This window comes from Pelodiscus sinensis, chromosome 6 (assembly GCF_049634645.1).
Source record: "Pelodiscus sinensis isolate JC-2024 chromosome 6, ASM4963464v1, whole genome shotgun sequence".
Classification (NCBI taxonomy): Eukaryota; Metazoa; Chordata; order Testudines; family Trionychidae; genus Pelodiscus; species Pelodiscus sinensis.
This window is the reverse complement of record NC_134716.1, coordinates 125,921,357-125,942,796: the sequence shown is the minus strand read 5'-3', so window position 1 is coordinate 125,942,796 and position 21,440 is coordinate 125,921,357. Positions and strand designations below refer to the sequence as shown.

Sequence of the window (21,440 nt, the reverse complement as noted above, 5' to 3'; positions counted from 1 at the left end):
TATAAGGGGACCGTCTCCAGTTATTTCCCCCTGAGAGCCCTTTTCAGATGATGATGCCAGTGCAGACAACCTTGCACCACTGGAATCAGGTAAAGGCAGCAGGATATAATCTAACCTAGGAGGAAATTGATTGATTAGGGAGTGCCTGGGGAACCCTTTCACACCAGGGTTAGTAAATATATGCAGTAGTGTGCTGGAAAAGCTATTGCTAGAGGACAATCCGCAGAGCCTGGATCAATCAGGTAGGTTCTATTTAGAGCACAGCATGATGGGGAAGAAATCAGAAATGCTGGGGGCCTAATCAGTTCTCACTAGGCTGAAACTTGCTCTGGCTTCAGAGGGCTGTCTCACATGCTTACCATCAGGGAATGTCAATTTGCTGGTAGCAAGTCTGCAGTTTGTGATTAAAAATAAGGACCTTCTGATCCACTACACGCAGCAGGGAGCAAAGGTCCTGCCAGCGTGGAGCAGCGCTCAGGTTTAAGTGTTGTTGTCTCCCACAGGGCAGAGGGTGGAGTAATGAGCAAGCTGGGACAGAAAGCCCAATCAGAAATTCACAGGCAAGGCAGGAGGCTATAAATACAGAGACCTGGCACTCAGAAGGGAGCAGCAGTGAAGAGAACAGGCTGGAAGCAGATTGTGCTTTTATGCCTAGCCCTGAGCAAGGAGCAGCACCACGCCAGGAGCAGCCCGGGGGGGATACTGGGACTCTCACTCCGGCACCATGTTTTGGGACAGCAGGACAGTACTTTGTTGCCACCTTTTGCAAGGTGCAGCGTGTTCCGCACTCGTGTATGGTTAGCTCTGCTGTCCTGTGTGCAAGGGGGCCTCCCTGCTCCACTTGCTCTCTGCAGTTGGGGAGGGGGATACAGTCTAGTAAGGAAAGGGGGCATTTAGCCCTTGCCTTCCCACCACGTTCAGACCTGTGATCTGGGTTGGTCTTGTGCGTAGACAGCCGTGTCCCCCTGCACAGTCACCAGTGGGGAGAGCTCCATCTGCATAATAATAACCACATTAACGTGGTGCCTCTGCCAACTGCTCGACAGCCCGGCTCTGGCTAGTCCTCCTGATCTAATACACACCACTTACACCCCCACTCTGATGCCTGTGGAGGATTACCTGGCTTGCCGAGAACCTCTGCTCGTTGCTGAGCCAGGTGGCTCTCCACACTGCCCTTGAGAAAGCTTCCGTTCAGACTCACTGCAGAGTCCTAGTAAGGCTGCCACTCGCCTACCTTAGCCTGGGGGCTGATGCCGTAGCTGGTAAAGGCATACTGCCATTGCGGGAGGCCCAGGTGAGTGATCAGCAGTCGATAGTAGGCAGTGAAGGTGTCCGTCAGGAAATGCCAGTACAGAGCTCTGTCCAGAAACCAAATCTCCGTGTCTGGGGTGACCACTGGAATTGAAAGAAAGGAACATAAACTGTAGCACTGTTTTGAAGTGGAAGGATAAGGTCTCAGCTGGGTTCATCTGGAGACCTGCAGTGATGTTGTGATACTTTGGATAGTGTAGGATGGCTCTTCCAAAGGGGTAGGGCCCAATGTGTCCTAAGGCAGCATGGTCTAGTGGTTATAGCCTGGGACCCCAAAGTCCTGACTTCTAGGTTCCATTTCCAGCTCTGTTACTGATTTGGGGTGTGCTCATCAACTAGTCCCTGTGCAGACATTTTAGGCAGCTAGAAATGGCACAGAATTATCATGTGGGCTCATCTGTTCAATGCCAAGGGGGAAATCCTGGCTCCAAATGAAGTCAGTGGGAATTCTACCTTATGAAATCAATGCAGCCAAGATTTCACTCAAAATTGCATGTAAGTTCAGAAGAGTAAGAGATAACCAAATGCAGCCATTTATCATAAGCCATTAACTGTGCTCTGTTTAGTCTTTACCTGGTTTGGTGTGCTTATAAACAAGGCAAACTTTCCCGTTCCCATTGCATGCGTCTAATTCAAATATCAGGCTACGAGGGTCAAAATGAGGCTTTTCTGGCTGGTCTTCATTACCTTTAAAAAGACACAAAAGAGGCTTACAGTCCACCTTCACTGACCAGTGGCTGCATATACTACGTGGAGAGCTGTTTACATGCACCAGGCCCTCAACTTCATGTGTGCACACACAACTCAAGCATTGAAGATCGGAGGGGGACCCAAACTGTTTGTTCAAATACACAAACTCATGCCCATGGTACACTTATGGGTGCTACTGTAGAGGCATGTTTGAAAAGCTGGCCCATAACTTGTGGTACGATACACAATTTGTGTAGTGCCAATTGCGTATCTTATTTTGAGTTTAGGGTGCTGTGTAGATGCACCCTTGGAAGGATTCACTTTTAATTGGTAAATTAACAGTTATTAATTATTATAAGAAATCAAATTATTGCCAACTTAAAATGGAGAGAGAGAAAGTTCAAAACAATGGAATGAAAAGGCACCATAAGCAGTATTTTTAGTTTTATGACAATCACTGTATTGTAGTTCTGCTTATATATAAACACCTATGGATACCTCTTGAAGATGCCTGCACAAAAATGCACCTGCAGTTCACAGAACTTAGATGTTCATTAACCTTATTGCAAAGCCAGACAATCTTTCTTAGAAACTAGGGCTTAAGGTCTGGTAGATAAAACAGTAATGCACGTGTATTTAAACCATTGAAAACCAGCTGACATGGGGATCGTTTTGGAATAGCTGTTTTAAAATCCTCACTAGAATTATTCATCATGTTGTGAACATTACTCATTAAGCAACGATGGCCAATCCCTTCTTCCCCCAAAAGCAATTAACCATTATGGTTTTTGTGATTCAATCTCATAAGTAAGTTGGAATGAGAACAAATACATAGTTTAGAAAGAATAGAATTTTTCCTGTAATAAAAGAAAATAGATATACATTAATAGAGTCTACCATGGGAAAGCAAATGGTTTTTGGATGGCAGCTTCTCATTAAAGTCAAAGGTAAAACTCCTTTTGGGATATAATGTGCTCTCACACGTGTCTTGCAAGTTCAGTGGAGTTGCATGTGGGTAAGTGAGAGCTGAATTTGGTCTGTTTCTTTTGAATAGCAAGAGGCTTAGAATTACAGCAGGACTTGGGCAACATCTCTACTAGCTAAAGGACAGGAGTGCCTGATAAGCAGAGAAGGAGCCACAGAAATCACATAGCAATTTGTACATTTTATTATTTTTTCTGCAAAGACCCAGCATGATCCCACATCCTGTTGGTCTCGCTTATTGCATCGAGTTAGACTGCAAGCTGTTAGGGGAAGGGAATGGATCCTTTTAATTGCCAAATGCCTAACACATCCAGATGCATTTCCCCTGCTGCCTCTTGTGTCAGTATATGTCGTCCAGTGACATTTCTAGCTCTGAAGAGCTGCATTCAAAATCAGTGTATCCAAAGGGCCTTTCCACCACCATGACAGTTATTGCCAATGGTTGTTGATATTATATTGTAAATATACCAGCTTTTTCCAAGCCGAATGAAAAGAGGAGGCCCTAGGTAACAATTTAAGACCGGGAAAAACAAAGCACAGGGAGCAGTTGAGTTGGGAAAGGAGCGTAGACCACACTGGTGAGGAGGTAGAGTAATGATACCAGGTGGACTGTAAGTATCCAGTCCATTCTTTCTCTGGAGCAGAACAAATTGGATCTCATTCAGAGTGACCTCTGACCTCTCTACCTGTGCTAGCAAAATGCCAGTTGGCCTATTATGCAGAAATGCAGCTCATCCCTATCCTGGAGAATGAAGGAGGAAAAGCTGCATGGGTGTACCATCCCATCTGCTGCAAAGAGGACCAGACCTTCCTCATCCGTATCATCTTCCAGGTCAGCAAGGGTTGGAGCACTGGGTAGAGCATATGCCGATGATCCGACGAGGCGACATAGCTTGGAGATGCTGTTAATCATCATGGAGCCCAGTGGCATGGGGTTATCTGCAGTGCAGTGACAAGAGAGATCATTAATACACCCCCTTGACAGCACAGCAGAGGAGATCTTTTTGTTTTGTCACCCCCCCCATGTATTTTGTGAAAGGCGAGAAGGAGAAATGGGCATTGCAGCAGGACTGCAGGTTTGCCAGATGCAGACTCTGGGGGAGCAAAGCTGAGACCGTCTCAGAGAGACCACCAAGGCAGCAGCTGAGGAAGGTCCAGCTCACGCCTGGTGCTGACGGCAGCTGTAGCCACCTGGAAGAGGGCCAGGGGGACTGTTGGTCAGGTGCTGAAGTGTTAAACCTAGTCAGGGCTCTATGGTTCACCACAGCTCGAATTCCCATTTGGACCACCCAGCGGGCCAAGCGGGTGCTGCAGACTCCGTTTCCCAAGGAGATCAGCACTTTCTGCTTGCACCAGCTGAAGCTAGCAGCCTTCTGCGGGAGTGCCTTGCAACAATCCAATTTTGAGGTGGCCAAATGCCTGTTTCAGAGGCTCTTGTTCCTGCCGGGCACAGATGAGCCCAGTCTGGCTAACACTTACGCTGGAGTAACTCCACTGAAGTCAATGGGGTTACACTGACGTGAGATCAGAACGAAGCCTGGTGTTTGTACCTGCTAGCACGGAAGTCTGTGTTAAAGCTTCCACTGCGCCCAATGGGACTAGGATCAGGCCCTTCATTCAAATGCTGTTCATTGTTAAAATTTCCCAGTATCATAATGGCAGCAAGGGCTCTTGTCTCCTGGGCATAGATACTGCATGGGGCACAACCTTTGCAAAGTTCTTTGACCCCCCTCCTGCCTCTGTCAAACCAGATGGAAATCTGAAGAGTGTAAGAAGCAGGAAGCCAACTGATAGCAAGATGGTCCCTCTGAGCTGAGTAAGTACTACAGGTTAAACCTCCCAAATCTGGGATTATCTGGTCTGGAAACATCCGTGGTCCAGCAGGGCTACAGATGTTGCTGGACCAAAGAGCCCCGGAGGCTGGGAGCGTGAGCCAGCTGGGAGAATGTGGGGGCTGGAGATTCCCATCTAGGCCAGCAGAGACTGAGTCAGGAACCTCAGTATCAGCGGGGGCCTGGTGAGGGCTGGGGAACCCCCACCTAGCTGGGGAAACCCCGATAGTAGTGAAGCCAGCTCAGCGGCCCCGGCTGAGGAACCTCTGGAAACTCCTGGCGGCAGTGGAGCCAGGCGGCGGCAGCTGGGCAGCTTCAGCCAGGAACCCCCAGAGGCAGTAAGGCCGGCAATGGCCAGGCAGCCCCAGGCTGAAGAAACCTGGGGAATCCCCCAGAGGCAGCGGGGCCAGTGGTGGCCGGGCAGCCTCAGCCGGAAAAGCCTGGGAATCCCTGGACACAGTGGGGTTGGTGGCAGCCGGGCAGACCAGCAAAGGAACCCCGGGGAACCCCAGTGGCAGCGGGAACCCCAGTGACAGCAGGCAGGCAGCAGGGTGGGGAGCCCGAGCGAGGCCAGCAGGGAGCCCCAGGGAGATGAGTCAATGGAGAGGCAGCCAGCAGGGGAGCCTTGATCTCCCCTGGTCTGGCAGACTCCCTGGTCTGGGACTGCTGAGGTGCCGAGGGTGCCGGACCAGGGAGGTCCAACCTGTAGACAAAAATTGCAGATTGAAGTCCAACCTGTGTACTCATCCATTTGATGATGGGTATGTTTGGATTTGGATAGTACACACTGGCATTTAGGTGATCAAAAATAGACCTGATCCTAGCAAAATAAGTTCTCACATGGAAATCCTGCATGTGCATGGATCGTAGGCTTAAGCCTGATGTATCATGCACAGAAATTCAGGTGGCTGTTCAACTTTTATCAACTTGTGTTGGCTTTTGATTCCATAGCACTTTGGACTTTGCTAGAGGGTAGTTTTATACATCAGTAAGGGTATGTCTACACTACAGCGTTAATTCGAACTAACTTAGTTCGAATTAGTTAATTCGAACTAAGCTAATTCGAACTAACGCATCTAGAACTAAAAACTAGTTCGAATTAGCATTTTGCTAATTTGAACTAGCATGTCCACATTAAGTGGACCCTGAACCGGGGTTAAGGATGGCCGGAAGCAGTGCCAGCAGGGCATCAGATGAGGACTTAGAGCGTGGAGCTGCTGTCTCAGGCTAGCCGAGGGCTGTGCTTAAAAGGACCCGACCCCCACCCCAGACAGACAGTTCTCAGGGGTGCCCCGCTTGCAAAGCAGTCCTGGCTTGGATTGCCCTGAGTGTCCACACTGGGCACATCACAGCACTCGGCCATCAGACCGGCTGCACTTGCCGCAGGCTGCCATCTGGGGAGAGGGGGCAACTGGGGGGCTGCAGGAGAGCTTCCACCCCCAGAAGCCCGCAGAGCCAGCCCAGTCCTCCCCATCGGGGGCTCGTACCCCATTCCTCTCTCACCTCCTTCCACTTACCCTTCCCTAGCCCCCCTTCCTGATGTACAAAATAAAGAAAACGTGTGGTCAAAAATAGAATCTCTCTTTATTGAACAAAATTCGGGGAGACTGGGAAAAGGAGGTGGGAGAGGGGAAGAGAGAGGCTGGGAGAGGGGAGGGCAACTAAAATGATCAGAGGTTTGGAACAGGTCTCATATGAAGAGAGGCTAAAGAGACTGGGACTATTCAGTTTAGAAAAGAGGAGACTGAGGGGGAATAGGATAGAGGTCTATAAAAGCATGAGTGGGGTGGATCAAGAAAAGTTCTTCATTAGTTCCCATAATAGAAGGACTAGAGGACACCAAAGGAAAGGAATGGGTAGCAGGCTTCAAACTAGTAACAGAAAGTTGTTCTTCACAAAGCAAAGAGTCAACCTGTGGAACTCCTTGCTGCAGGAGGCTGTGAAGGCTAGAACTAGAACAGAGTTTAAAGAGAAGTAAGATCAATTCATGGAGGTTGGGTCCATGGAGTGGTATTAGCCAGGGGGTAGGAGTGGTGTCCCTGTCCAAAGTTTGTGGAAGGCTGGAGAGGGATGGCACGAGACAAATGGCTTGGTCACTGTCTTCGGTCCATCCCCTCCAGGGTCTCTAGGGTTGGCCGCTGTCGGCAGACAGGCTACTGGGCTAGATGGACCTTTGTACGGCCATTGTAAGCTCAGGGTCGGGGGTCTCAGTGGACCATCTTGATTTTCATGCACACCTGGTCCTGGGTGGCCAGGCTGGCAGCTCTCCTGCCCTAGACGGCCACTTTCCTGTGCCTAGTGTGGAGGTCGTGGACCCACCTCCCGGGAGCCGCCAGCCTGGTCCCGGGAAGAGGGGGAGGGCTGGGGGGCATCGGGTGGCTGGCTCGAGCCGTGTCAGGTGCAGGGTCTGCTGGCTGGGTTCTGGCAGGCTTGCACCTGGCACGGGCATCGTAGCCAGCCCGTGCCCCTTTAAGGGGTCTGGGGCCGGGAGAGGGGCAATAGAGTTTCCCTGGTGTTGGCCAGAGTGGCCACCAGGGAAAGCTGGGGAGGGCTAGCCTCCAACTAGTTCGAATTAAGGGGCTACACACCCCTTAATTCGAACTAGTAAGTTTGAACTAGGCTTAGTCCTCGTAGAATGAGGTTTACCTAGTTCGAACTAAGCGCTCCGCTAGTTCGAATTAAGTTCGAACTAGCGGAGCACTTGTGTAGCGCCTATCAAAGTTAATTCGAACTAACGTCTATTAGTTTGAATTAACTTTGTAGTGTAGACATACCCTTACTGAACTATCCAAAAACAGCTGGCTAAAAGGCAGAGTGGTTATTTTTCATTTAAAATGATTTTGCTCCTCTAACGTAGCTCAAACCAAATGAAGGATTCTGTTAAGCAGTGATCAAATTGAGAGGAAGGGATTGCAGCTGTCGCGGGGAATGCACAGAAAAAATGGAAATTTTACCCCAAAGGATTTTAAGCTAAGGGAAAGACACAGAAAGACTTACCATCAAACTTCACACTCCAGGTCATGTGGAAGCCATCACTCATTAGGTAGAAATTCTTCAAATCCTCTGGCAGCACACAGGAGTTTTTCTGTAATCACAAACATGCCCCTAAATGCTATGAAAGGGAAGAGGGAGAGCCTGCTTTGCCCCAGATAGCTAACTCTCCACTGAGACAGGAATGTTCATCACCAAAGATCTCACTGAGCCCCCACACAACTTAAATCACATCATTGGAGAGATGCTTTCAAGTTTCTTGGATCTATTTCCAAAACCAGGTTCTTTCTTTCACAAAGAACCTGGTTTTGGAAATAGATCCAAGAAACTTGAAAGGCACCTTTGCGGCAATTTCATGCAATTGGTTTGCCAATTTAGCTATTGTGAATAAAGGGATATTTTAGGTGTGTTCCACAATTTTCATGATGTGGCAACTTGAGTAATGAATTCACACTCCCAAATCACGGACTCCAAGTCATCAGCTAATGCACATTCACGGCTTCGTGCGGGACAGAGCTTTGCCAGCAATGAGACCAAACCAACTAACCAACCTCTTCCATTTGATCTACAGAACCTGCAGTAGTATTGAGACTTCTCTCCTTCACAGACTTTCAGTCATTGAAGTGTAATAGGCACATGCAGGCAAGCACATCCGACATCCCATCCGAGAGTGTTCATGTACATATAGGGGGTCCAACCCTGCAAACACTTACTGCTGAGCTTAGTACTTACACCTATGAGAAGCCCTACGGACATCAATGAGGCTATGCTCAATGCAGGCACTATGTGGGATCGGGCCTTTAGACAGTAAATTCCACTCCTATTTTCGATACTAACACTAAGTGCATGACATGGATTTGAAAACCACAAAGATTCACATTGGGAGCCAGTTTTAATGAGCCAAGGAAAGATGCTGCATGAAGCTACTTACGATCACTAGAGCCCTGCATATCCGCCGATATCCACCTCATATCTATGGATGTGGACATCTGCGGACATGGGATCAGATGTGGATACAACTATGCAGGACTCTATCACCGATGGTGGCTGGCCCACGGTTCTTGGCTGGGCAGCCCGGAGGGTGCACCCGGTGGCTTGGGCTGAACAGCCGACTGGCATTGGCACTGTTCAGCACCCCCTCACCAGGCAGCTCGAGCCCTTCAGCCAGTACTAGCATCCCCACCATGGCCCGGCCTGACAGCACGGCTTGCTAGCCCTCGTGAGAAGGCTTGCTGCTGCGGGCACAGATGCAGATACACATAAAAGACAGCGAGCGGATTGTGGGTCAGATGCACATTGACTCTGCTGGATGTGGGTCTCGCTAATAGATTCCCAGGCTCCAGCACTGCAGCTGGTCAGAACTAGAAGGAGGTTCCTCCATATGTCCACAGCTAGACTATCAATGATGCTCGCTCTCCAACCTGCACGTGGCCTGCATCCATTTGCTCCCCACAGCCGACTGCTCCTGTGGCCCATACATGCTTGGTTTGCTGCTTGTCGATATGATCTGCAACACCGTACAGTTCGTGGCTATGATATTATTCATGTCTCACACCATTATCAGGCACTTGGCTGGAGGGTTCTGGTTCACGTGCTCAGGGTTTAACTGACTGGCAAGTGTGGGTGGGGAAGGAATTCCTTGCCCTGGTCAGACCAGCAGTGATCTTGGGGTATTTTGCCTTCCACTGCAGTGTGCAGGTCCGGGTCACTGGCCAGGATTATCTGAGAGCATCTCACTTATCGTTTCCCTGCTGTTGTGAGTGCCTCTGGCACTGGTGCGTCTTGGTGCTTCTGAATCTCTGTCATAAGATCTAATCTCCTGTGGGCGACAATGCCTTCTGGATCTCACTTTGGTTGTTGGGTTTAGTGTGCGGGTATGCTGGTGGCCTGTGGTACACAGGTGTTCGGACTGGATAATCGGGTGACCCTTTCTGGCCTAAAACTCTATGATCAGCAAATTGGTCCTTGGCATAGCGGCTTTTCCAAAACCTTCTGAAAATGCCTCCATTGGCAGCAGGTACCAAGGAGAAGACATCTTGGTGTTGAGAAGAACTCACCTGTCACGTGATACCAAAGGGAAAGGAAAGCTGCTGGGCAGAGTTGCTCGAGAATTCCAAATCATACAGGAGTGCTTTACATTTTCCAAGCGTCTGTAACAGATGTGCCTTTGTTTGGCAGGCTCTTTGCAGAGCTAAGCATTTGTAATTTTACATGCAGCTTCATGAGCTCTGACTTTGTAACGCTAGTTGCAAGAGGGAGGATGTGGATTAAAACCATGAAGGAGGCTGGCTGTGTGGAGATGATTGATGTGCTACAGAACCTCAACGGAATACAAGTATTGACATGCCACACTGTGTCAATCTTAAAAACCTGTTTAATCAGTTAATTGTATTTTTCTATTAATACACTTGTACATGAAAACAGCTCCATCGACATCAGTGGCCTTATTCTCCTGAGACAGACAAAAACCAGGACTCTAGTGATTCATGGCAAGAGATAAGAGGTTTCTGGATAGACCTGCTGTCTTGAACCCACCTCTTCCAAGGGAATATATCAATTGGCACCTGTGTTTCCAGTCACATTCTCTCTCTTTTTACCTGCATTTTAGAAACTCCCTCAGCTAATGCCCCTTCATTGCCTTCTCCAGAGGATAGGTCTAAACCAGACCTTGGCAAAATATGACCCGTGGGCTGAATCCGGCCCACCAAGCCACCGGATCTGGCCCATGGATGCTGCAGGGAGCCCTATGCAGGCTCCCTGCTTGTCTTGCCCCACCCGCATGCTGCTCAGAAACGCGGCTGTGGGGCAGTCTCACTTTCAAAACTGAGAGTCCAGAGTAGGGATGTTAACGATTGGTTATTTTACTAGTTGACTAGTCGATGGAATTTCCATCCACTACTTGACTAGTCAATAGGCACTTCCGCATTCCTCCTTTGAAATGTACAAGAGCCCCCAGAGGAGGAATGTGGTGTTTCAAAGGGGCAGCCGCACAGCTGAGACAGGGATCAGCTGTGCGGTGCTGCTGCTTTGAAGTGCTCCTCTTTCCCCCCTTTGCTGCCTCTATCTCATAGCGGCAGCGGGAAGGGAGGGGGGAAATCGACTAGTCGACTGACTATCTGATAAGCATTTGCTTATTGGATAGTCGGCTAGTCCTTAACATCCCTAGTCTGGAGTGGAGGGGGGAAGCTTTAGGAGCTGTTCCCACCCCCAGCACAATCACATTGGCCGGTTTCTGGCTAGACAGCAGTGTGCCCAGCTTCATAGGTGATTAATCGGCCCCGCCCAGTCAGAGGCTCAGGGCTCCCTGCAAGCAGCTGATGGACTGGGCGGGGCTGATTAATCACCTGCAAAGCTGCGCTGCCCTGAAGCTTAGAGGGAACACTGGCTGGCAGGGAGGCTGATTCAGGAACGGGTTGCTGGTTGGTAAGTCTCCTGGCCAGACCCTGCCTCTGGCACCCCAGCCTCTCCCTCCCTCAACCCTCTGCCCCCCACCCCACATACCCAAATCCTCTGCCCGCTCCTACACCCACATTCCCTCCCAGATCTGGCACCCCAATCCCCTGCCCCAGATCACAGACCCCTTCAGCTTTAGCTCACAACCCAAACCCATGCACCCCCTCCTGTACCCATTTCCCTGCCCTAGGTCACAATGCCACCCCCTGTACTCCAGTCCAGTGCCCCAGATCACAAATGCCTCCTTCACCTAAACTCTCCCCCTTATCCCAAGCTCCCTTCTGTACCCAATCTCCATCCCATTAATATGGAAGAGTGTGGCCCTTGACCACCTTCTAAATACTTGGAGTGGCCCGCCCATCAAAAATTACTGCCCACCTCAGTCTAAACTCTAATGACAATCATGGAAGTTTCTATACCAGCGCAGTATATGGCCCCATTTGGGATCCTGGATATTGTCCAATGTTCTCCAGGAGGGTGGGAGAAGACTGGCTCATCAGTCAAGTTACTTTCAGTCATAAGTGGTTGTAATTTCAAACAGCTGTCTTCTTAAAACAGAGGTCAGATAAGTTATATGCCCAAAACCACTTCATCCAGCTGCATGCACCCAGATCATCTGGTGCTTTCTAGAGTGGCACTTGCCAGCCCCATAAATGACAAAACCAAGATGCCCAATATTTGATGAGATTTTCATACCTGTATTTATTATCTGTGAGATCCCAAAGTTACCTAGAAAAAACATGTTTCATGCCCGTGTCCTTCTAGGGCAGTGGGGATATATCAGCTGGCAAGGTTATGGTGCTCACCTTGTATTCCCACATAAAACAGAAGATTTTACATATGGCAGTTAACTCAAGCTAATAATGCAGTAGTCGCTTACTGAGAACAATCCTATAGCTGTTAATAGAAATTACATCCATGGGCTCTACAGACAGGACCCTCAACACAAAAAGGCACAGAGCTCACTCCACGTGACACCTGAGTCGGGGGAGAAGGAGACAGATGCCATGTTGATATGGTTCCCTAACAGTGGAGATGGCCATCGTCCAATTTGCCTCTCCACGTAAGTTACTACCACTTCAGGCTGGTATAACCCAACTGCTGAAGGCTCTAAAACTGGCCTGGAAGCTGGGGTTATCCCCAGTGCAGAGATGCTTTGGTCACACTCTCCATGTCTGCACTGTCCATGGGGAATTCTCAAGCAGATGCCTCTGCTGGCTTTACAGCCCATTTGCACCAGTGGTCACAGCAGATCCCAACTTAGGCCCGTTGAGAACAGTTCGTAAATTGCAGGGACAGAATTGTACATCTGATTTATCAGGAAATTATACGTCTTACAGAAGAGAATGCGCTGGAGAACAATCCTCCATTATAGCTTTTGATCCTAAATGCTTCTTGGAACTCCCTATGCATGTCCTCTGCTGTGTCCCTTTCGGGGGGAGGAGAAGGGGGTGTTTACAAATGTATCCCTGTGTGCTTACCCTGCTATGGAGCTGCTGCTCTGCGTCTCCTCACCCCTCTTGGAGCAGTCCAGAGAGAGTAGTCTTTGTGCTCCCTGGAGGGCAAGGGCTGTGATGTGCCTAGCTCTTACGTAGGTCACCTGCGACATCCCACTTCCTCTTTCACTATTCCTCCCCGGCCCCAGCCTTACCTATGGAGCTCTGATTGAGTGGGCACATAGTCAAGGTTTTTGGTTTTTTAGTGAGCTATAATTCAATCGTTGGCCAACTTTCTGCACGATTTTGCAGAATTTTTTTCCTCGATGTTTCGGATGCTGCTAAATTTCAGGACAACCCATCTTTCTTAGCCTACGTTATAATGGGAGCTAAAAACAGGGCATGTAATGGAACCTGGTTTCAAGTTTAATATTCTCTCTAAAGTCTAGGAGTGAATTGTTTCCACTCCATTAAACTGGGAAGCAGCGCCACCCAGTGGTTGTGAAAACAAAACAAAAAGGTACACTAACCGCCTAAAAACATTTATTTGCACTAAAGCAATTAAGGGCGATGTGGCTGAGAAGGATGAGAGCTGAAAGTTCATCCCTAAGAACCAGATTCTGCCAGGTGCTGAGTGCTGCCTGTGTGGGCTAAAGAACTCTCAGCTCCCACTGACGACTATAAGGGAATTCAGCGCACTGGGCACCTTGAGAGATCTCAGTTCTTATTCCAAGAGATCAAACTCTACAGCTTATTTGTATTCCCACACAAAAGGACATGTGTTAACTTTGAATTACAGGTGGTAGATTTCAGATCCCTGCAGAGCAACTGGTAAAAAGTAAGGGAAAGAATCAGATAAGGCAGGGGTGGGGAAGCTTTTCTGGGTCAGGGACCAAATGAAAAATCAGTTGGGAGCTGCACACAAGTAGGAGGAAAGTGAGAAGCCCCTGACTGAGAAGAAGAAAGACACTCCCCACGTTCCCCTCGCACACCAGAGCCCATGGGGACCCAGGCTAGTAGATTCTGTGCACTCCAGCCCTGTGGGTGGGTGGCAGGGGGGCTGGAGTGCCAGCGCATGTTCCCCAACGTGGAGCCTCAGGGTCCAGATCCAGGCAAGCCGGGGGCTGCATCTGGCCCCAGGCCTAAGGTTTCCCACCCCTGCCTTATTTCTGACTCTGACTGCTGCTTACACGGTCATGCCTATGGATGATGCGGGATGTAGGGTTGATGCGGCTTCTGTAATTACACGATATGTAGCTCTGTCCTGGCTTCCATACTGGTGGGTATAAGTAAGTGGGGCCTGGTGTTCCACTGCAAATGGTGACTGCGAGAGATGTTTTTCTGTAAGCCTTAGGAACAGATAGGTGGAGGGGTAGCCCACAGGTACGTAGGGTTACTATTTTTATGTAGATATGACGGAAGTGAAACCTCTATGGATTTTACTCCTGGGGGAATTCTGCCCCATTGTGCACATGAAGAAATCATGTCTTCCCCACCCCCCCCGCCAGATTTTTTTTTCTCCACAGAAAACACATTTTGCCAGAGAGGAGCTGTGCTTATGTCTTTCACCCACCAGGGGCTGCTCGGGTGCCAGAACAAGCCATAGCAGTCAGCAGTAGACAGGGAGGGCAAGAGGCTACTTTCCTCACAGTGTCCTGCCCGTGGGGCCAAGTGACCCCACGTTCTCTCACCCACACTCCCAGGCTCCTCCCTCAGCTCCTCCATTACCCTTGACTACCTCAAGCCTTTACACTGCTTTTGAGGTCATCTGCGCGTCCCCGATCTGGGAACACCGGTGATATGGAGGAGGAAGAGGCTCTGCATGCTGCCATTTCCCCTCCTACCCAGCTGGGAGAACAGCAGCACACAACAGCTGCTTCCCCTGAGGCTTTCCCCCCTGTCCCATAGTGGAGGTGGGGGGGAGAGAGCAGTGCCTGGGAACAGCAGGGAGCACGGATCTGTGCGTGCCCCCAGCAGTGGGGCGGCAAGTAAGCGCCCCACTTCTACTCCCTCATGCTCACACCCCGCAGCACCCTACCTAGCCCGGCAAAATCTTTTATCCAGCACCCTGTTTCCTAGGGTTGCCAGATTAGAGGTTCAAAGTTCTGTATTAATATGCCTGGTAAAGAATCTGTCAAAAAACATGTCCTGAATCTTTTTTGCTATCTGTATTGTTACAGACATACTAGTTGGCAGGTATTTTGAAATAAATTGCCAAAATAATTTAAATTGGTGTGATTATATTGTGTTAGTCTGATAAATAAAATATTCAGAACTTTAAAATATTTAAAATTAAAAAAATTTTTGGCACAGAATTCCCCCAGGCATAGCATGTGGGTGTTTTATATTTATGACTGGGGTGAAGGCTGGATATTGGTTGCCAAGATGACTGAGGAGATATGGGGCTGTAGTAGGTAGTTGAGGTTGAGAAGAGAAACTCATGAGTGGAGTACAGATGGGGGCATTGAATGACTTGTTTGCACTACAAATCTCCCTCTTTAAATGGCCATAAAGCACTTGATTTTACACCCGATCTGAAGGACAGCACCTCAAGCCACACCTCAGAGGCCCCTACCACCATGCTAGAGCTTAGTTTCAAGGCTGATGTAGAAGGACAGCCACCTACTGAGTCATCATCCCTATTCGCTGCCGCACTTGAGTGAGGGTATGTCTACACTACCCTCCTAGTTCGAACTAGGAGGGTAATGTAGGCATACCGCACTTGCAAATGAAGCCCGGGATTTGAATTTCCCGGGCTTCATTTGCATAAGCGGGGCGCCGCCATTTTTAAATCCCCGCTCATTCGAACCCCGTGCCGTGTGGCTACACGCGGCACGAACTAGGTAGTTCGAACTAGGCTTCCTAGTTCGAACTACTGTTACTCCTCGTGGAATGAGGAGTAATGGTAGTTCGAACTAGGAAGCCTAGTTCGAGCTACCTAGTTCGTGCCGCGTGTAGCCACGCGGCACGGGGTTCAAACGAGCGGGGATTTAAAAATGACGGCGCCCCGCTTATGCAAATGAAGCCCAGGAAATTCAAATCCCGGGCTTCATTTGCAAGTGCGGTCTGCCTACATTACCCCTCTAGTTCGAACTAGCGGGGTAGTGTAGACATACCCTTAGGGATGTAAAATCCCGTTTAATTGGTTAGCCAGTTAAACGTTAGTCGGTTAACCAGCTAAACATAAAGGGGGAGCAAGCAGCCTCACTGGGCTGGAGTGTCCCCACCCGCCCACCATGGCTGGACTGGCGCGCCCCCCCTTCTCACACCGCAGACAAGGGCTGCTCCAGCCAGCCAGTCAAAGCAGCCTCTGTCTGCACCGGGGAGGCCAGGCCAGGACAGGCCAGGTCTGCCACAATCAGGGGCTGCTCCGAGCAGGCTGGTCAGAGAAGTCCCCTGCCTATGGAGGGCCCCATGGGGCTGGAGAAGCTCCCTGCCCAAGGCAGGCAGGGAGCAGCTCCAGCCCCACTGGTTAACCATTCACATCCCTAACACAAGGCTTCCTTAGAGGGTTCCCATCTAAATGCATGACTGGCCTTCTCCTCTTGTGAGACCCAACAACACTGCAACTGCAAGTTGTAGGACTGGAAGCCAGAGTACTACCAGAAAAGGAGACAGCATTGCTTCAGTTTGTGTCACAGGCCTCAGTCAGTCTCTCTTACCTGTGGGCTGAGCTGTACGTGAAATGTGCCAGTTCTCTTCAGTATCCCGTATCCATATACAGCTCGTTGAGTAGCCAGTCCCCCCCGCTGCTCCCCGTGACAGTGCTATAATGAACTTACGCACCTGTTCCCAGGAAATAATAGAATGACGTTCGGCTGGCTCCTTTTCCACAAACGTCACCTCAGTGACTCCTGGAGAAGTTTCTGTAAAAGAGAAGGGAAAGCATGAGCACAGCTTGTAGACGGGACACCAAGTGGTACAATCCCTCTGGTTTTGTCTGATGAGCAGAGTCAGGCCTGATGTGTAGTTAAAGGGGAGACCTCTAATGAATGCTGGGTGTAGGTGGTGCTTTGTCAGTACTGAACCAATGCCCGGACATTAAGGGGGCGTAGTGCTGCTGAAGATGCCATCTTTTGCTTTAGACATATTAAAGACAAGGAATCAGGAACTTGATTCAAAGGACTCCAGGGCAATTTTCACAAAAGCAGAGGGTTAGCCCTGGGGTCCTAGCCACACTCCCAAAGTCAGAGCATTATATTCTGCCTCTCTAAACACATCCTGTAGTTTCAGTTGGAGAAAGTATTTTTTGCTTGACTTGAGATGTTTGTGCAGTGCTGCCGTGATGTGGTAACACTGCACAGAGAAGGACGCTCGTCAGTGGTTCATTTTAAGGAGTCAGTGAAACTCAGAGTGAGGCTTGCAAGTTGCAAGTGGCTCTTCAATGTGCCTCCCCCCCCCGGCTCTTTGCAGCAAATGATACCAGTCTAATCTATTAGCCAATCAAGATGCTTTTACTATGTTATTAACCAACTGTAGGTAATAAAAGAATAGTACTTAGTCATTTTGCTGGGAGAATAACACACACCTGTAAAAACTAAATGTTTTCCCTGTTGTACTGTTTAAACATGGACATATAATACATGAAACTATGAATTCACACTACTGTGGTTCTTTTGGGCAACGTTGATCACTAATTTGGTTCCTGACCTTATGGGGTCTGAGCATCACCAAGTTAAGTGATCCTTTTATGGTTGTAGGATCTGATCCTGCAAACAAGTCTGCATTAGTAAACCCTTACTCCTCTCTGGAATTACTTCAGGCTAGTCTACTTGCAGCAACAGGTCCATACTTTATAATAAATGACGGGGCTCCTTTGGACTGAAGGGTGCAGTATAAAAGTAAGATATGCTATTTACATCATCACTGTGGCTGTGAGACTGTGTGACTGTGGAACCTTTCCCCTTTCATGTATTCATATTATTGTTTTAATAATCAAAGGCTTCCTTCAAAGACAATTGAAATCAAAGAAAAGATTCCCATTGATTCAAATTGCTTTGGATCAGGTCTAAAAAGATTGTTTACTTGCTGCAGGACTTAAAAACACAGCACACAAAGGTAAATTGTCACTTTACAGTGCTTTAACAACTATCTGTGGTGTAAAAGGAATAAAATTTTGGCTCCCAAAGCAGTCACATTATAATCATTGTACGAGAACACGCAACACAGAGCACTAGACAGGAAAGGTACCAAAAAGCTCTGGACAGATTTCTTTCTCCAGTACTGAGCTTTTTGTTCTAACAGGTGGATCATCCAGAGTTTTTCTAGCAGACTGACAGCAGCAGTCAGCATAAGAAAGTTTGACCTCTGTTCGGAGTCATTAGTCAGAAGAGTTTGCGCTATGATACCTGATGCTTTCAAGGACATCCTATATACAGCAATAACTTTCATCGGAAGCAATATAGTCCATATTCATGGATACATCGTGGACATAAACATTAGCTTATGGAAAACAGAAAAAGAGGCTGACTATGACCTAATCCAGAGGGCTTTTATTGTGTTGAGGGGTTTACATTTTTGGGGGTGTTTGAACCATTAAAATGTATCCTTTCTGGCCAACGTAGGACTGCTGCCTTCAGATGACTTCCTGCCCCTTTGCCCAGTTTCATTTCAAAGAATAGGGAGGTAAGAATTTAGTTCTTGCTAGACTACACGTTCTCTAAATGGGGACTCTAGCCTTCATTAGAAGGGGTGATAATGCAGAACCTAGGATCTGACAAACCTTTTCCATCTCGAAATTCTGCATGTCTTATGACAAGTTCACAGATCAGATTAATGGAATAATTGTTATTTCTATGATCAAAGAAAACAGCAGGAACATTTGATTCATCTTGCACAAAGGCTTAACTGGGATGGTGGAAGATTTAATATTGTATCAGTTATAAGAAGATGTAAAGCTATGAGTGAACTGCAGGTTCTAAAGGGTCGGTATCAAATCCAAGATCAAAAGGAAGAGAAACTGTATCTTAAAAGCCTCAATGTTATATTAAAAATATCCTGTGGGTAAATGGAAGATCACACTTAACAGAGATGCATAAGTATGGATGGAAGCAGCTTTATACATGGAGAAGAAAAAGAAATCTGCCATGGGCACCTTCTGGGAATCCAAATGGAAAAAATCAAGGGGCCAAGTTAGTCTAATGGTATGGGTAAAGCTGAATAAAGTCAGCAGGGGAAGCTTTCCGTTTAAATATTCTGAATCAGGATCACAATCACTTTTTCCATTTATTTAGCACATTTCTTCTGGAAATTTCCCAAACCACTTTAAAAACTTTATGAGAGACACTTGATTTAATGGTCTGAGCATAAGATTGAGAGTTGGAATCCCCACATTATAAATTAAATTATAATTCTTGCTCTGTTACTAATCCCCCGGGTTTTGTCAAGTCACAAGTGTTCAATCAAACGGGATGACAACTCACAGGGTATTGTAAGTATTAAAGTATGGTTTGCTGCTGAAAAGTGACTGTACACACCACATCATGGTGTTCCATGTTCTCTATATTTTCAAAACAAGTATGTTTAATTTGTAAGCAAGAAAACTGACAGTTCTGTTAGCTTCTTTCTGCCAGACCTCCAAATGGAACCTAGGATTGATGAATGAATCCAGGGTGTTTCCTTCTCACGTTTCACCAACAGGCATTGAGCTTTTTGCAGGCTAAATTATGTCCTGAGTGCCAAGTGTGAAACCCCACTGTCCTCAAATTATAACCTCTGTAACACCCATGAAAACTCAGTCTTCTGCAGGTTTGCAAAGCGGTTGGAGCTTAGTAAGCAATTCTGTACAGGAGACTCTAAAATGAAGAGAAATTGTAAAATGAGGACCATCACATTTACCTGTGTAAGCACCCCCAGACAGTGTGTGCAACAACTTTAAAAGAAACATGCCTAGTTTTAAGGAAATATAACCATCTTCTGCACAGTGAAAATGTTCTACTCACTCAACTGACTTGAAAGATTCATCACTGCTTTTGTACCATTTCAAGCAGAATACTGTCTGTGACTTTTATGAGCCCTTCAGAGGAAAAAGGCAAACTAAAAGAACAAGACACAGTGTATTGGTCCCAGCTCCTGAATAAAGACTCTTTAGAATCCAGGTACCCGTGGCTATCTGAAGGACAGCTACGCAAAGTATATAATAAACTCCCCATAGGAAAAAAATAGAACTGTCTTGTTAAGTTGTTCTACTTTTAGTGTTAATCAAAGGAACTGCTGTACCATCTTGAAAGTGTGGACTGAGGTAAGTAGCACTACACTGCAGATGATAGTGAGAATGCTATTGCAAAATAAGCTAGGGTCTGAATTTAAAACTCCACAGCTATTCTGTCCTCCTTCTCCACACAGACACGCTTGTTCCATCATTTTTGCACTGAGGATTAAGCTAAATCTCACAAAAACACTCTTGGTGGGAGATAAAATGCGCACATGGGGAGTTAGCGTGGAATCGCTGTTCTGCAATAGCTTTTCCAGGCTATTTCCAAGCGTTCACAGGCTCTAACACACAGACAGATTAAATGCCCTGCCTAGAATCAGTCAGTGGCAGAGCTGGGAACAGACCCCAGAGGTGAAATCCTGTTCGTACTGAAGTAGAAGCAAATTTTGCCTTGACTTCATGAGGGCAGAATTTCATCCTAGGAGTCTAGTGCTATTGACTAGATATGTTGGCCTGGCTGCTGAGATAATCATCATGGGAAATGCTATATATGAGAATAACTGGTTGAAATTCTTTAGCCTAGTTATAGAGGAGGTTGGACTAGATACAGGCAGTCCCCAGGTTACGTACAAGATAGGGACTGTAGGTTTGTTCTTAAGTTGAATTTGTATGTAAGTCGGAACTGGAACATATTGTAGGGGAAACTCTAGCCAAACATTTCTCCAGAGCTCAGTTTTATTCTCCCACACCTCACTTCCCTCAGTCCTTTATTCTCAAGCTGAGGTGTCTGCTGAGAAAAGCCGCTCTGCGTCTCCCTGGTCTGCTGTGGGGGGAGGAGCGCTAGCTTCGCGTCTCACTGGTCTGCTGGGGGGGTGCAGCTAGTGCAGGGTTGTCCAACTCGTTTGTAAGTAGGGATCCAATGTAAGTCGGATCCATGTAACCCGGGGACTGCCTGTACTTTATAATGGCTTTTTCTGGTCTTAAAATTGGTATGGATGCTGGGAGCCAAGCTTTGAGGGTGGTTGAAATAACTTATTTATATGTAGTGCTATATGTATGTACATCCCCTTACAGACAAATAAAGGCACAAGAGCCTTGAGGAACTTACAGATGAAGGCTCTTATAGTGCCTCACTTATTCAAATACATTCACAAACTTATATAGATCTACTCATATGAGTAGGACTTTGTAGGATTGAGCCCTACAAACTTGATCTTATGATAAGCTCAGTGCCCTTAATTTCCACTAACTTTAAAAGGGAACTGAAAGTATTTGACACTGCTCAGGATTTGGTCAACAGTTAGACATGACATCATGTGACAAGGACAAATGTCTGGAGGAGTGGGTACATTAGACAGCTGGAGAAGGCTACCACAACAGTTACTCATGAGAAATATGAGTCAAAGTCACGTGTATCTCATGAGAGAAAGAAAGTTAATGAACAAACCGACACCTCTAAGCTCAGTTCCATGCACTGTGTCCAGTACTGCTAACCTCAAGCTTTCAAAAATCATGAGATTTTAAGCCAACCATATTTTAAATAAATTCAGTTCTCTTTTCTTTCTCTTCTGGTTTCTGAACCTTTAAGTG

General features: G+C 47.6%; 1 protein-coding gene across 3 annotated transcripts in view; it reads right to left on the bottom strand.

Annotated features, from left to right (window-relative positions):
• Positions 1-21,440, bottom strand: part of TPGS2 (tubulin polyglutamylase complex subunit 2) — a 97,267-nt gene that overhangs the window by 70,510 nt on the left and 5,317 nt on the right. For all 3 annotated transcript variants that reach the window (XM_075932771.1, XM_025184607.2, XM_006122998.4), the window contains exons 2-6: positions 16,484-16,563; positions 7,815-7,902; positions 3,793-3,924; positions 1,885-1,998; positions 1,235-1,395 (exon numbers count right to left, since the gene is read on the bottom strand). In XM_075932771.1, the coding sequence (XP_075788886.1) occupies positions 1,235-1,395; positions 1,885-1,998; positions 3,793-3,924; positions 7,815-7,902; positions 16,484-16,563 (575 nt within the window). The remainder of the gene's footprint in view (positions 1-1,234; positions 1,396-1,884; positions 1,999-3,792; positions 3,925-7,814; positions 7,903-16,483; positions 16,564-21,440) is intronic.